The sequence below is a fragment of the Pelodiscus sinensis genome, chromosome 1, assembly GCF_052426305.1.
Source record: "Pelodiscus sinensis isolate ZL-2025 chromosome 1, ASM5242630v1, whole genome shotgun sequence".
Classification (NCBI taxonomy): Eukaryota; Metazoa; Chordata; order Testudines; family Trionychidae; genus Pelodiscus; species Pelodiscus sinensis.
The window spans coordinates 54,345,970-54,362,239 of NC_143052.1; the positions used below are offsets into that span (position 1 = coordinate 54,345,970).

The following is a 16,270-nucleotide window of genomic DNA, read 5'->3' on the forward strand; positions in this document are numbered from 1 at the left end:
CCAAATTTTGAAATAAAGTGCTATTCCAAAACGTCCCTTCCTTATAGAATGAGATTTACAGGGACGTCAGAATAGCATGCGTGAAATAATGGGCTTGCTGTGAAGATGTGGGATAGCTATTTCAGGGATACTCTGGTATCTCAAAATAGAGTTGCAGTGTAGACGTACCCCTAGGCTGTGTCTACACTGGCACCCTTTTCCGTAAAAGGGATGCTAATGAGACACTTCGGAATTGCAAATTCCGCGGGGGATTTAAATATCCCCCGCGGCATTTGCATGAACATGGCTGCCACTTTTTTCCGGCTCGGGGTTTTGCCGGAGAAAAGCGCCAGTCTAGACGGGATCTTGCGGAAAATAAGCCCTTTTCCGGAAATCCCTTATTCCTACCTTCGAGCCAGAAAAAAGCGGCAGCCATGTTCATGCAAATTCCGCGGGGGATATTTAAATCCCCCGCGGAATTTGCAATTCCGAAGTGTCTCATTAGCATCCCTTTTATGGAAAAGGGTGCCAGTGGAGACACAGCCCTAGAGACTAACAAATATATATAGCTTCATAAGCTTTGATATCCCTACTCTGTACCTTATGGGGGCAAATGATTGATTAATTGCCTCCTGTCCAGAGGAGGCAGAGCTAGGCCTCATAAAGAACTGAGGAAGCTAAACTGATGGGAAACACTCAGGAGACAGGAAATGGGGTGTTTCCTCTTTCTGGGAGGGCCTTGCAGTAAGCAGACTAAGGAACTGGTTCCTGTATCCAGGGAGAGACACTAAAGCAGACAGGATTCGCCTACAGAGAGAACCAGAATAGCTTCCTGCGGGGAGGCCTAAGTTAGGGTCCACAAAGACAGAAGAAACCTAGAGGGGCAGAGAAGGCTGCTCTGGGAGGGAGCTGTGAGGCCGGGTTTGTAAGTAAGTAGAAACAGAAGGCCTTTGGTAGACTAAAGGGGCAAGAGAATTATTCAGATTTACTTGGATTTTTTGGGGTTTTTTTGGTCATCCGATAGAGAACATCCTCTCTAACAATAAGCCTTCTACTCCAGATATTTTTAAACTTTCCCTAAACACTTCTCTGTTGTTCCATGCTCAGTTTGTGGTTTGAGAAATTGCTGATGAGACATTTCTCTGCAGGCATTGAGGCTGATTGTCTGTCTGAGGGGATAATACTGTATAATGTCAAAAAAATCCCTTTTTCATCTTATTTTAGCACCTTATCATTTCAAAGATATCCCAGCACTTCAGGAGAAATACTGCTGCTATCAACTTTGAAAGCACCAATATCTCACAGAATGACTTTAAGCAGTTGCCAGTTAAAATTAACTCATCCCAATAATGAGCTGGGATCATCTTCTGTAGGAGTTTGTAGCCTCCTTTGAGATAAGATTTCTCTCCATTTCAAGTAAGTTATTTCCCATGACATGATCTCAACCAATGCACGTTGTGAGGGTATTCCCCCTCTCTGAGGATAATCAGATGAGCAACAGCAAATCAAACTTAATCCCCAAAAGGTTCTTGTTCTTGTAAATTTGTCTTCACTTGTTTCCCTCCTCCCATGAGAGAGGCAGTGGGATTTTTCCCTTATCTTCAAAAACAGCTCCTTATTTCCCCACTTCCAGCCTGAGATCAGAAAAACTGTAACCTCCCTTTTCCTCTGAGCCTAAAAATTAAGGAATTTATTCAAGCCTTTGCACTGACTAGACTTTACACCTATAACCTTAACAGTTACATTATGCCTGAGAGAAAAGTAGACCTTACCTTCTAACCTTAAAAGCTTTTTAGTATTCCAGGTGTGGAAGATAGTAGTCATATCGATGTTGGATTTTTGGATGCTAAATTAATTTGGGCTCATTAGGTTCCACCAGTAATATCAATGGTGGAAACTACAGTGTGGATGAGACAGACATTTTATCTCTATGTTGCCTAACCTTGCTCTGATATGGGTAAGGAAGGCCAGTTCAGACTTTCAGTTTAACAAGAGAACTGCATAGCAACTCTTGCTCATGTTCAGTAAGCACTATAGAACGCTTAGAACTGGAGTTCTCAAACTATGGGTTAGGCCCCCCAAATGGGTCATGTTGTTATTTCAAAGGGGTTGCCAAGCCAAGTGTTGGCCCTGAATCCCCACAAGTCTGATACTAAAGCCTACTGCCCAGGGCTGAAGCTGAAACCAAAGCCTAACCAATCAGGATTAAGGTTATGTGCCCCCTGTCCTGGGGAAAACCTAGTGCAGTGAGACTTGGGGGGACTGTAGCTCTGTAGCTGTAACTGTAGCTCTACCAGTATAACCTCATAGTGTAGACACAGCCTGTATGAACAGAAGTGCTTTTTCCATTGGCATAGGAACACTACATTCCTAAACACATCAGCACTGGGGGGTTAGGTTGACATAACTAAGGTACTCAGGGGTATGAATTTTTCAAACTTCTCATAAATTTTAAATGTAGACCAGGCCTTAGACATTGATACAGCTTTGTAAATATTGCAGAAATTAAAATGCTGATTTTCAGGGACAGCTTCTCTGTACTTAGGGAGCTCAACATCTTTAAAATCAGGTCATTATGTTTTTCTTTCAAATATGGAAGTGCTCAACTAGTGAGGAATAAAGAGAAGGGAGAGCATGACAAACTTTAGGTGTTTCAGCTCTAAGAGCTGATTGAGGGGAAACCAAACAACTTGCTCTGGTGGGGAATAAGACTCAGACAACAAAGTAACAAACAGAAAATATTAGTTACATTTAAATAGATGCATCACACGTTTTTGCCATCTTTATAAACATAGCTTTGGTAAAATGACGGCTGTTCTGTAAGAAAACAAAAGTTCAGTTTTACATTTAACTGTCATAATAAATAAATGTAGCTCTGATAGCAGTGTTACACATTCATGAATCTTAGGAGATGTCATGTGAGAGATTAGGGGAGTCTGTCTCATTACAAAACATTAAACATTTTACGATAACTTGTAATTTATTACAAATGGATGGTAGTTATGTAATTAATGCACTTAGAGTTTCAGTTCATGGGACCAAAAACTGTTCTATTCCTGTACACCAGGACTTCTAAACTTCAGAAGCCATGGGGGCCATAACATACTCACAGCACATACTGAGGGCAACTTAAGTGTGGCTGCATATATATGCAAATAGAAAACAGTGTCTACACAGACCCTGTCTCACCCTAACTATACTGACATAAGCCCTTTTCCTCTAATGGAGTTATGTCAGTGTCATAGGGCGCTTCTGTTGGTGGGAGGAAGGCAGCAGTGTGGACACTGATGTAGTTAGGCCGGTATAAGTCAGCTCTGTAGTGTAGACTAAGCCTTAGAAAAAGGAAACTCCTCTGTGAAGAGGAATTTACCATATGGATTAATTGTATCAGAGACCAATAACTAATGTATTGATAATTTAACGTTTATATGCTGAAAATTAACATGCTGTTCTCCTTCATAGCTAATATGTCTCGGTTGGTTATAAAAGAACAGGAAACAGAGTTGTAGAATTTCTTTCCAGTTTATGAATTCAGTAATAGTGTGACACACGTGGGGCAAATCACCAACTCTTTCTCTGACTTAGGCTAGCTGTTGCCAACCCATGGCTCGCAAGCCGCATGCAGCTCTTGCCCCCCAAAAGTGCGGCTCACAAACCTGCACCTGCGCCCTCCCCCCAAATTGCCCCCACCACCACTGGCTCCCTCCCGGCCCCCGGCTTCCCTGTGCTTACCAGGTTGGAGTGCAGGGTTTTTAAAAAATGATGCCCAAGATGGTGGCTGTCTTAAAGGGGCAACCTCCTTTTTTTTAAAAAAACAATTTTTTTTTTTTTTTTGGTTTTGCTCGACAGTTCTGTTCTGGGGGGGCTTTTTTTTTACTTGACAATTCTGGTGCAGCTCTTTGCATTTTTCTGCCCCTGTTTTGGCTCTTGTTAAATGGGTTGGCCACCCCTGACTTAGGCTGTGCATCTGGAAAAGTATTTTATACTTATTTTATCTTTCATGTTCAAGGTACACAGAATACTTTGAAATCCTTCAATGGAGAATAATATAAACTTATAAAACATTATGGCAAGTGTCATCAGCCAGTAGTATTGCACCACATGGTCTTGTGAGTTCTTAGTAACTTCTTTACTTTTTGAAGAAATACAGTATTATTTCTATAATTCAGTCTTCCTTTGAGAGAAGTTTTATGGCAGGTGATAAAGCATTTGCTCTCTTCTTTTTTCTCTGTATCAGAAGCAACTTATGGGACAGAGTAGCTTTCTGTGATTTGGGTACTGGTATGTGGATTGAGATTTCTGGAAGAGTGGATTGCCTCATGCTATTAGTGATTGCTTCTGTTCCAGGACTGGTGCATATGTTTAAACAGAACAAGTTAATTGGAGAGCATACCCAGATTCTAAGTTAGGGTATGGCTACACTACACTATTAGTTAATTCAAACTAAGCTAATTCGAACTAACGGATCCAGACTAAAAAACTAGTTCGAATTAGCGTTTTGCTAATTCGAACTAGCATATCCACATTAAATGGACCCTGAACCGGGGTTAAGGATGGCCGGAAGCAGTGCCAGCAGGGCATCAGATGAGGACTTAGAGCGTGGAGCTGCTTCCTCAGGCTAGCCGAGGGCTGTGCTTAAAAGGACCCGACCCTCACCCCGGACAGACAGTTCTCAGGGGTGCCCCGCTTGCAAAGCAGTCCTGTCTTGGAGTGCCCTGAGGACCCACACTGGGCACATCACAGCACTTGGCCATCAGCCCAGCTGCACTTGCCGCAGGCTGCCATCTGGGGAGAGGAGGCAATTGGGGGGCTGCAGGAGAGCTTCCACCCCCAGAAGCCCGCAGAGCTAGCCCAGTCCTCCCCATCGGGGGCTCGTACCCCATTTCTCCCTCACCTCCTTCCACTTACCCTTCCCTAGCCCCCCTTCCTGATGTACAAAATAAAGAAAGCGTGTGGTCAAAAATAGAAACTCTCTTTATTGAACAAAACTCGGGGAGACTGGGAAAAGGAGGTGGGAGAGGGGAAGAGAGAGGGTGGGAGAGGGGAGGGCAACTAAAATGATCAGAGGTTTGGAAGAGGTCCCATATGAAGAGAGGCTAAAGAGACTTGGACTTTTCAGTTTAGAAAAGAGTAGACTGAGGGGGGATAGGATAGAGGTCTATAAAAACATGAGTGGGGTGGAGAGGGTGCATCAAGAAAAGTTCATTAGTTCCCTTAATAGAAGGACTAGAGGACACCAAAGGAAAGGAATGGGTAACAGGCTTCAAACTAATAACAGAAAGTTGTTCTTCACAAAGCAAAGAGTCAACCTGTGGAACTCCTTGCTGCAGGAGGCTGTGAAGGCTAGAACTAGAACAGAGTTTAAAGAGAAGTGAGATCAAGTCATGGAGGTTGGGTCCATGGAGTGGTATTAGCCAGGGGTAGGAGTGGTATTTCTGCCCAAAGTTTGTGGAAGGCTGGAGAGGGATGGCACGAGACAAATGGTTTGGTCACTGTCTTCGGTCCATCCCCTCCAGGGTCCCTAGGGTTGGCCGCTGTCGGCAGACAGGCTACTGGGCTAGATGGACCTTTGGTCTGACCCAGTACGGCCATTCTAAGCTCAGGGTCGAGGGTCTCAGTGGACCACCTTGATTTTCATGCACACCTGCTCCTGGGTGGCCAGGCTGGCAGCTCTCCTGCCCTAGATGGCCGCTTTCCTGTGCCTAGTGCCGAGGTCATGGACGAGGTCCACGATGTCCGCACTAGACCAGGCGGGTGCCCGCCTCTTGCGGTCCCGGGCAAGCTCCCGGGAGCTGCCAGCCTGGTCCTGGGAAGAGGGGGAGGGCTGGGGGGCATCGGGTGGCTGGCTCGAGCCGTGCCAGGTGCAGGGTCTGCAAGCTGGGTGCTGGCAGGCTTGCACCTGGCACGGGCACCGTAGCCAGCCCGTGCCCCTTTAAGAGGTCCGGGGCCGGGAGAGGGGCAGTAGAGTTTCCCTGGTGTTGGCCAGAGTGGCCACCAGGGAAAGCTGGGGAGGGCTAGCCTCCCACTAGTTCGAATTAAGGGGCTACACACCCCTTAATTCGAACTAGTAAGTTCGAACTAGGCTTAGTCCTCATAAAATGAGGTTTACCTAGTTCTAACTAAGCGCTCCGCTAGTTCGAATTAAGTTCGAACTAGCGGAGCGCTAGTGTAGCGCCTATCAAAGTTAATTTGAACTAACGTCCGTTAGTTCGAATTAACTTTGTAGTGTAGACATACCCTTACTGATTTCTCTTCCACTTGACCTACAAGACCCCAGGATTGAGCTGAACTGTGGAGGACTTGTTTCTGGTCTTTCTCTGCTTGAAGTGGATGGCAAATACTGATGCAGGGAATGTAAGATGTAAGGAGAATAAAACCATGAATAGGTGGGATTTTATCAGGAATTCATCTAACACACATGGATCCCACTGGAGAAAAATGTATCCAACACTGCTTCCTTCATTTATTTAGATATAAAACTTTTTTCAGGGAAAATTCTTAACTGTATTGACTGTGTGTGTGTGGTTTGTGGCTTTTAGATGGCTAAGATCTTTTTAAAACAGAATGCAAAAACTGGATTAACCAAATGCAGAACATGCATCATAGAAATAAAATTCTGTATGTATTTAAAGGGCATTTCTAGATATTTCCTTATCCACCGTAGAAAAGCTAGTGCTAGGTTTTAAAATAGAAAACAAAGAATTCAAGATTTCCATAGCTGAGTTTAGTTTTTATAGTAATCCCGCCAAGCCTGTAATTCTTCCCAGCTATGAGAAGAGGACATGAGTAAAATACCACACTCCCACTAAGGGCCAGTAGGAAAATTGAATATAACGCACACAAGCATACACTGTTTATTTGCAGTAAATTAGATATCTTGATGCCAAATCCACAAACAGAAAGATATTTTCATTTCAAATTGGTGGTCTTTTAGGCCTCATGACTGGCGTGCTGACTCGACTTGGCCTCTCCTTCTGTGGCTGCAATTTGCCATTCTGTGTGTTCAGTACTTGCAATTGATGGGATACGGTTACAGATAGTGTAGTACTGAAATAGGGCTTCACTTGGATTCATAAATAAGATCATTAATACAAGTAATCTGTGTTCTTTCTAAATGGGTCCCAAGTCAGAAAAAGTAAATACCAAGTTCATACATGGCCAGCCTTTATGGAGAGTCCTCCATTTATTCATGCATTTGTTTGTATATATTCATAAATGCTTAAAGGGCTTGTCTTCAGACATTCATATTTTAAATTAGATGTTAAATCAGATGCTAGATGTTCAGTTTTGCCCCTGTAGCATGTATGCTATTGGTATTGCCAGGTTTGTCCATAATATGATTAGTTTGCATGTGCTCTGTATCTATAAGTCAAAGGTAATCAAATGCATATGTAAGCAGCTATTTAAAATCTCTTATTCTAGGTATGTACATATTTAAGCTATAATATCAGCCATTTTGTTTATCCATGATGGAATTAAATGGTTGAAATAAATGGTCTCATCAGCTATGGCAAATTATGCAGCATAGAGTAGTGTTTTGTATTAAATACATTAATGCCTTTCTCATTTTTAAAATAGCTGCTAAGACTGTCAGGTCACACTTATATCATCCGCAGCTACAGTAAAAGCTCAAGGATATTGTATATGAGTAAGGACTACAGGATTGCACTGAAGGTCTAATCCAATACGTATGTCTTGACATCGGCCTCAGTAATCCAACAGAAATGACAGAAGTCTACTTAATATTATAATTTTCCTCACAATGTTCTGTTAGTGTCATGACTGGGTATAAGAGTTTTCTCAATGCATAGAGATTGTATGGTAGCACTGGAATGGTACCTAAACTATTTATAAGTTTGCTGCACTGAGGTTAATTTAACCCCAAGTGAATTGTGTCGAATATCGCCCACTGGAGCTGAAAGAGTACATCTCCAGCAATAATTTATTTCGGATTGTAACATTTTTTTCTTTGCAGAATATTCATATTTCCTCAAATTTGTTAACCATTCAAATTCATTCAACAAATACATTTTGGAACATTTTACTCTATGCATAATTTGTAAACAATCAAAAATTGAACTGTGTTGCTTAATTGTGACTGTCCACCAGCAGGTGTGTTGTCAGTCACAGCAGAAGTAGATGGATATGCAGTAGCTTTGATCAACCTAGTAAATCTATTAATTCCCAGACAGCACAGAGACCTTGTTTTGTTCAATTCTTTGTTTCCCAGAGACCTTATGAGTTCAACAAAAGAGACTGTGTATAAGATGGTCTCTTTCTCTAGAATCTCTGTCTCTTTTTTTGAGCTCATAAGGTCTCTGGGACATCAGACTAACAACTCTTACTACCAAAAACAAATGTTGCTGAGGTGGTCAGATTTTTGAGTTATTCTGCACCTTTTTCCTTACCAGCTGCAATGACTCACAGCCAAAAGCAAGGAAGACATTTCTCACTTCTGATAAGCTTAAAAGCATATCACTATAGATGTAGGGTTTTGGAGACCGTATCAGTAGGATACTCCATCCACTTTACTTCTTTCCCTCCATCCAACCTCCTTTCCTTTTCCTTCTTCAGGGACTCTTCATAACACCATACTAAAGTGGGAAATACGGTAGGTTCACTCCTGAACTTTAGCACTGTAGAACCAATTTTATTTCAGGTAATTCCTGGTTCTTAAAAAAAAAAAAAAAAAAAAAAAGTGAGTGGAAACCCCTTCTAGATCCGAGGTTCCTTAACAGGTTTGTGAAGACACAGAAATTCAAAATGGTAACACTTGCAGTAGTAATACCATCTCTTGATCTAGGTGATTTGGTTCTCAGTCCTCACCCTACAAGATTCATATTTCCATATAGCAACCCACCTCTCCCACAGAAGGTCCCTATGTTTCCCTACAGGTCAAAACATTTTCATTACAAAGTGCTTCCACTTGGAATCTCTTCTGCCCCCAGAGTATTTTAGAAGGCTGTATCAGTGGTAGTAACTTATTTTCACAGAAAAGGAATCTCAGTATTCCCATATATTGATGATTGGCTACTAAAGGCTTGCTCCTATGGAGAAATCTCAGTGGAAATGCAGAAGGCCAAAGAACTGTTTCTCATCTTGAGGAAGCAGTTAAAAATTCAGAAGTCCACCTTATCCCAAGCATAAAGATTGGTATTTATAGGAACCTGCCTTGAAGCAGTAGCCTCCAAAGCCTTCCTCCCAACACAGACGTTTACAACCCTTATTGAATTTAGTCATTTTAGTTCAAATTAGCCTTCAGGCATTGGTTTAAAACTATCTTTGGTTGTTGGGGCATATGATAGCTGGGACTTTTGTGATAAAATATGCAAGGTTGCACATGCACTGCAGAACTGTTTGTTCAGTAAGCAAACACAGCTTGAACTACTCTCAGTACCTATTACTGTAAAGAAGTCCCTCAACTGGTGGAAAGACCTTCACAGCCATTCCTAATGATGATGATAACAGTAGAGGTATCTCTGTTGGGATGGGATCTTGCCTTGCTACAGTGCTCAAGCCTCAGTTCTTGGCTCCCACAGAGTGCTGAGAACCAGGGGCACAAGCTCAGCACCAACCAGCAAAATACTAAAAGTAGGTTCTATGCATCACCTTGGTGGAACTCAGAGTGGTCAGAAATTACAGTCTTCATTTTATGTCACTGATCAGAGGAAAACATGTGAAGATCATGATAGACAATATGTCATGCATGTTTTATGTCAATTCTCAAGGAGGGGCAATATCCCCCTTCCTTTGAGCTGAAACAGTTAGACTCTGGAAGTGATCCGTAGAAAATCATGTCAATATCTAAGCAACTTAACTTCCAGGCATTCAGAATCTCACTGCTGATACCCTCGGTAAATATTGCTGTCAGGATCATGAATGGAAGATAGATCATCTTATACTCCATTGCATATTTCAATATTGAGGCATCCTGCAGGCAGACCTGTTCACCACAGCCAGAGACAAGCAGTATTCCCAGTTCTGCTTGATAGGCAGTCTGGGCCACCTCTCTTGGAGGAGAGTCTTTTTCCTTTCTTGGACATTGAGTCTGTTATATGAATTTCTTCATACTCCTGTAACATCCAAGGTGTGATCAAGATAAAAAGATACTAGGCCAGAGATATCCTAGTGGCTCTGACTTGGTCAAGGAATACATGATTTTTTAATCTTATCCATTTGCCTGCTTGTCAACCAATTACTCTCGAGGCCATCCCTCCACTTGTCTCTCAGGATCCTGGTCAATTTTTTTATTCCATTCTCAGGATTGTTGGCCTTGAAGCATGTCTGATTGATGTTTATAGAATTAGAAACAACCTGTTCTGAGGAAATAAGAAGAGTATTGTTACATAATAGGAAGAAGTCTATCCACAATACTTACTTACAAGAGATTTAGTTACTCATTTGACCTAAGACACCTTTCATCTGCATGCATGTCACTATCCGAGATCCTAAATTACACCCTAGATCTGAAAAAGTCAAAGTTGTCTTTGAATTCCATTAGGGTCCTTTTGTGCTATTACTGCCTCCTAGTAAAGGTTTCTTCAGTGTTAACTCATCATCTGGAAGGCTGTAATGGCTGCCAAAAGGACCCTAATGAAGCTGGGGAATATTTTTCTAAGTCATTTTTCAAGAGGCTGGGGAATATTTTTCTGAGTCACGCATCTTGCCCTGGTTTGGGACCTCAACTTGGTGCTTAGAACCATCTAGTAGAAAATGAACTGAAAGGAATCACCAAAGCAGCTCTAAATAGTCACTCTGCAGAGTGCAAGGCAGAGTAGGATGCATGTGTGGGACAAACAGGCATTGCTCCCTAAATAGCCAATTGAAGGCCCATGCACCTGAATTAGAACATCCATATGGACACACATCTCAAAAAAATTAGTTACTAAAGTGGGGAGTAACCTGTTCTTTTAGGTTTGTTTAGAATGTAATGAACACACTGAGAGGGATACTAGTTTAGATGCTGAGAAACAATGGTGATGAGCACAGAATAAAAACCTAGATAGTTAGGAATTGACAGCAATGGGGGCTCTTGAAGTCATCTATCCTTCGCCAAAATATACCACCCACAACAGTGCAAACTTCCACCACACTGCCCAACTAATTTTCCTCAACCCTGACCTATAAGAACCATCTCAAGGGATTAGAGGCTAGATTGTTCTTCATTACCATTCATTTCTGCTCAACTTGAGGACAAGGATAGAGATAGAGCCAGTTGTGGTTTTATAAAGTAGATGTATGTTCACAGGAGGCTGAACTGAGACAACAAAAACATATAGTATCATTTTTATGCTTGGTATTTCAAAGCAAAATTATATAAAGGTTGTAAACTCACTGAATATTTTTGTCCTAAAATATTTATTTAAAAGATGACATAAAATTTGTAACAGAAATATACACACATGTCATACTGTTAGAGATTAGTCATCTAGACTTCATAATCCAGCAGGAAAACAAATGGCCCAGGCTCTGAGACAGCTCTCGGGTTATTACTGATCATAACAACATTAACATTTCTAGAGGCATCTCTTTGCTTCTTCATATTTCAAAGACTCTGCTCATTTTCTTTTTACATGTTTAAATATTTATTTTGACCTTTTGCCTCCTTGTATAGCCTCCTGGCTTGGTGGCCCATCCAAACCAAAATACACCAGTGTGATGGCCTTACTGATCATATAAACATGTTGAATAAACAGCTCACACAGAATGAGAGACTGAGTCCTTAGCAATATTTTGGTGACTTATTTTTAAACTGACTTTTTAAATTGTCCAAATAGGTAGAAGCCATTTTGTGATGTACCAACTGGTTTCAAGATCTCTCACTTTAAATCACTGCCTGCATCTAAATTTATGGTGATCATTCTCATAAAAACAAAAATGCATTCTCTTCTATTTGTAGGTGCTTCTGTTGGTGCATCACCTGGTCTTCTTGGCTTATTGCTCTCGGCCATTGCTGTCCTTGTCTACTCGGAATTCTGAATGTCTCCAGATTTATCTTGTCCTCACTCAGTGAAAGGACGCCCTTCAAACCTAGACTACAATTCTTTTTGACTCCTGTGGCACCATCTTAAGCCAAATAAATTACACTTTAAAGAATAACCCTACTGATTTACTATGAACTTTAAGAGGACTGAGGCATCCAGGAACTCCTCCATCAAGTGAATCAACTTTTGAAAGAATAATAAAAGATTTTTAACTTGTTCCGATATGCCTTATAAAACACTTATGCTGATTTGTGACAGTTGCATGATTTGGTCCAATGGGGCAAGTTACAGTGTTAAAATCCAATAACATAGGCTGTACAGTGAAAGTAAAATCACCATACATAGGTGCTTTAACTTTAATAACAAATTGTGAAAAATAATAGAGATTGAAATGTTGATTGTGTGTGGTAAATGTGAGAGTAATTACGTCTGTCTGTACTATCCTGTATGTTTTGTGTGCTGCATATTTTTGAATGGCCCTATCATTTTTTAAATTTCAGGTTTTTAGAGATACAGTCAAAGCAAAAACATGTAATTAATTTTTAGAGCTTTTTGTCCTGATGCAATTGAATACTCTTTGAGGCATTTGAAACTAAGTTCAATTAAAGAAAAAATATTTTAGATGCATTTGGGAAGTTTAATTTTGAATATTAAGAACAAAATTGAATTATAAAGATTTTCCAGTCTCCTCCTTCATATAACCCAACATTTCAAGAAATGCTCCTCAAGCAATTTGTGATTTAGTAATAGATTATTTAAGTTTTATCATGCAAAGAACTTCAGTGAAAGCATATGTAGCTTGACACCATTTCTTTTATTACTCTGTTCAGGAATTATTGTTTAAATAATTTAGTCATTACTGATTTTAAGTGTGAAAATCTGGCTTTCACACCAGCATGATTTCCCCTTATGCCTCAAGATAGTGGAATAGCATGTTAAAAGTTTAAAAATCAGCCAGTGGAACATCAGATGATAGAATGTTTTAGTTGTGTTTCAAAACTTGTAACTAGTGTTTCAAAACTTGTAATTAGTTGTGTTTCAAAACTTGTAACCCCCCCCCCCCCCCGCCTTGCTGCCTCTGTATCAGAGGCAGCAAGGGCCGGAAGCAGGAGCCAGCGCTGGGGGATCCAACTTAAAAGCCAGTTCCCCCTTGTACTGTCTCTGCAGTACCACTTACCCCCTCCCTCCTGGCACTGCTGCCTCTAACAAACTCTCCTGTGGGACACCCCCATGGACAGGGGCTGCTGGACCCAGTGCAAGCTGGGACTGAGCAAGCTCTTGCCGGGTCCACTGCTACCCCCACTGCAGCTCTGCAGTTTAAATGTAGTAGGAGCTGGGCTGCTTGCATGCTAGGCTCGTACTACATTTAAGCTGCAGAGCCACAGCATGGTTAGCTCCTTCTGAGCACTTTCCCTTATTGACTGATCGTGTGGTCGATACAAATTGTATCATTTCGCCATAATAAAATGGCAAAAAGAAAGTAGCACAGTAACAAAAAGTATTTTGATTACTTTTTTATGCTACAGATTCAAGTTTTTACCTTTCTTCAGTGAAGGCCTGCAGTTGGAAGAATATGCTTTTTAATAATTCAATATTATTCTATTATTCCTGTAAATAAGAGTTTAAAAGTTCTTAGACTATTTTCCCTGTCTGACATAATAATGAATGATATAAAGATGTTAAATGGAAGGCAGATCCCAGCTGGTCTGATTCTAAATGTTAACTATGGCTTTTACAAAAATGAAAGTCTAGTAGGAGACTGAGAATCTTTTTGTTCTGACTGTGTCTACACCATTTCAGTGGATTTTTTAAGTTGTTAAAGACGTGCATATTTCTTTTTCCATGGTGTGCTGGGAACGTAGTCTGAGTGTGAATGTTGAAGAAACAAGGTGATATTGAATCAGCTGGCTCAAGTAATAGTGCAATGTCTGATGCTTCAAGAATTATAAGCTTTGAATCATATTTTATTAGCACAACCTTGCTAGATATTTAGAGATAGAGTTTATCTTTATAGAACTGATACTGTAGAGGTCCATAATAATACTATGAAGAAAGAATAGGCCTATTAATACTTTACACCCCTTTCTTTAATTTGTATAATTTTTGTACTATATATTTACTGTAAAAGTTTCATGTCTTCATTAAGAAATATCAATAATACTGTTTTAGTTTAATTTTATTTCTTTATTCCAAGATGAAAAACTTTTTTTAAATAGGTGAAAGTGATAACTTCCCTATAGAGGAATGTCAAAAGTTATAAGAGCACCACTGAATCTCATAAACTATATAGTTATTTGAAAGAAAAATGAGTTGTCTTCATGTGTAAGAGAAACTAATATTCTGTAAGCCTTCTGTACAAAAGATTGTTTTATTTTCTTTTGGGTTTTATGCAGTTTGACTCATTTTTATATAATCTACAGCCACAACTAAATCTTTTGCCAAATGCATGATTGCCTTTTACTTTTCTAATATGTGATATGAGGAACAAAACTGTTCAATTTTTGAATGAAAATTATCTGGAATGTAAAACCACTTTTTTTTAATCTGTAACACAGATGAGCTAGATTATAACCTCTCACATGCTGACCTGGTAATTCCAGATTTTTGTGCTTTACACAATTGTGGAAATTTGACTGGGACCTTCAGTTTCAAACTGTTGTCAGCAAAACTAACTAATGTATCATCTGCTTTAAAATGCAAGGTTCATAATTAAAGTTTAGATAGACACATTTGTTGTTTCTTTGTACTTCAGGAGACTTGTTTATTAATATTACTTAATACTGATGAATTTGAATTTTTTTAGTTACTTTTTATCTTTTTTTTAATTTGGTAGAGCAGGACCCTGCGTTGTCCTTTTTATGAATGAAAAATAAATTATAATTAAATAAATGTATTAATGTTACTCAAGATGTAACAACTGTCTTGAATTTTAACAGGAGATTTTAAAAACCAGTGGCTCTTTATTGGTTTGCTAAAGGAAAAAATGGTGTGAAGCTTTAATAACAGAAGGGTTCTATTTTGAAAGATTTTTTGAAGCAGCACTGGTGTCAAGGATTAAGCAAGAAGAACAGCTGTGTTCAGTAATGATTCCTATTCCAACAGATTTATTACCAAGAGATCCATTCTCTAAAGCTGATCAAAAAGGGCCAAGTATGGCACTGATTTACATCTTGTTGAATCCCACTGATTTCAAGAGGCTGAATCAGATACAAGGGCTCCATCTGGTGAAATGCATCTCAAAGGTTTGGAACTAATACCATACTAAATGTGGCCATTTGGAGAAGTATCACCTTGTCAGTGAAATTGCTGATCATTTTGCAAATTTTGGTTACATTTTCTTCTCTTGAAACTTCTGGGAGTTCTGCATTTCCAGGAAAGCTGGAATCTGTCAAAGAAGATTGTTCTTAACACTTGCACAGTAAGTAGACATCTCCAATGATCCATGATGAACTAGGAACCAATCACTAATTCAGTATTTATTTCTTTGTGAAATAATGAGCAAAGGAGTAGCTATATTGTTGACCTGATGGTATATATCAAGACAAGTTCAGAGCTGTGGTCAGAGATAAAGGGAACATGAAGTTTCTATTGCTCTTGTTTGGTAAGTTATGTCATTTTTTGCCCCATTTTTCTTGGTTCTCCAAACTTCTGGGCTTGTGGCAATGGATGAGAAAAATTTTCATATCCTTACACAGTTGAGAGTCTGTGGCTCAAAATTTGATGTTTCTGGTTTGATTGTGTCATGTCTTATTTCCTATAGGAACTATCATTAACATAACGACACCAGGCATTACACTGAAGTTCAGTTCATTTCAATGACAATTTTGAAAATTCCAAGTATTTTTTTTTTAATTCTGTTTTGTAATTTCTGTTTCAACTTAACTGTAAAAAAAACTCTGATTAAAGAGATTTTTCTGTAACTGTGTAGGAAGGAGTAAAAAATACACAAATGTTGAAAATTGAAGTATCCTGTAATTTCACCTTTCATATGGGCCTTTCAGTGGAACTATACTGTCTGTGCTAGACTATCAGAACCACAACAGAATCTTCCATTTTATTCAGACAGTAGCAATAACTAACACAAACGGACTGGTCACTTCTCTCAAAAGATGCTTGAGTCCTCTTTTTTTGTTTTCCTGCTTCTCATTTTTCAAGAATACTTAGGAAAAAGGAAAATCACAAAAAGGGCCAGACTTACACAGGCAAGGTGTGACAATCTAATAATACTTTCCATATTTCAATTAGAAACCATACCATTTTTTCTCTTCAGTGTTTTTTCCCCCTACATCCAATCTAATCAAGCTTGG

At 39.8% G+C, this 16,270-nt stretch overlaps 1 protein-coding gene across 9 annotated transcripts in view; it reads left to right on the plus strand.

Moving 5' to 3' along the window:
- CNTN1 (contactin 1) overlaps nucleotides 1-14,690 on the plus strand; it is a 396,144-nt gene extending 381,454 nt beyond the window's left edge. For all 9 annotated transcript variants that reach the window (XM_075930057.2, XM_075930017.2, XM_075930024.2 and 6 more), the window contains one exon: nucleotides 11,879-14,690. In XM_075930057.2, the coding sequence (XP_075786172.2) occupies nucleotides 11,879-11,958 (80 nt within the window). In that variant the 3' untranslated portion in view covers nucleotides 11,959-14,690. The remainder of the gene's footprint in view (nucleotides 1-11,878) is intronic.
- The last annotated feature ends 1,580 nt before the right edge of the window (nucleotides 14,691-16,270 follow it).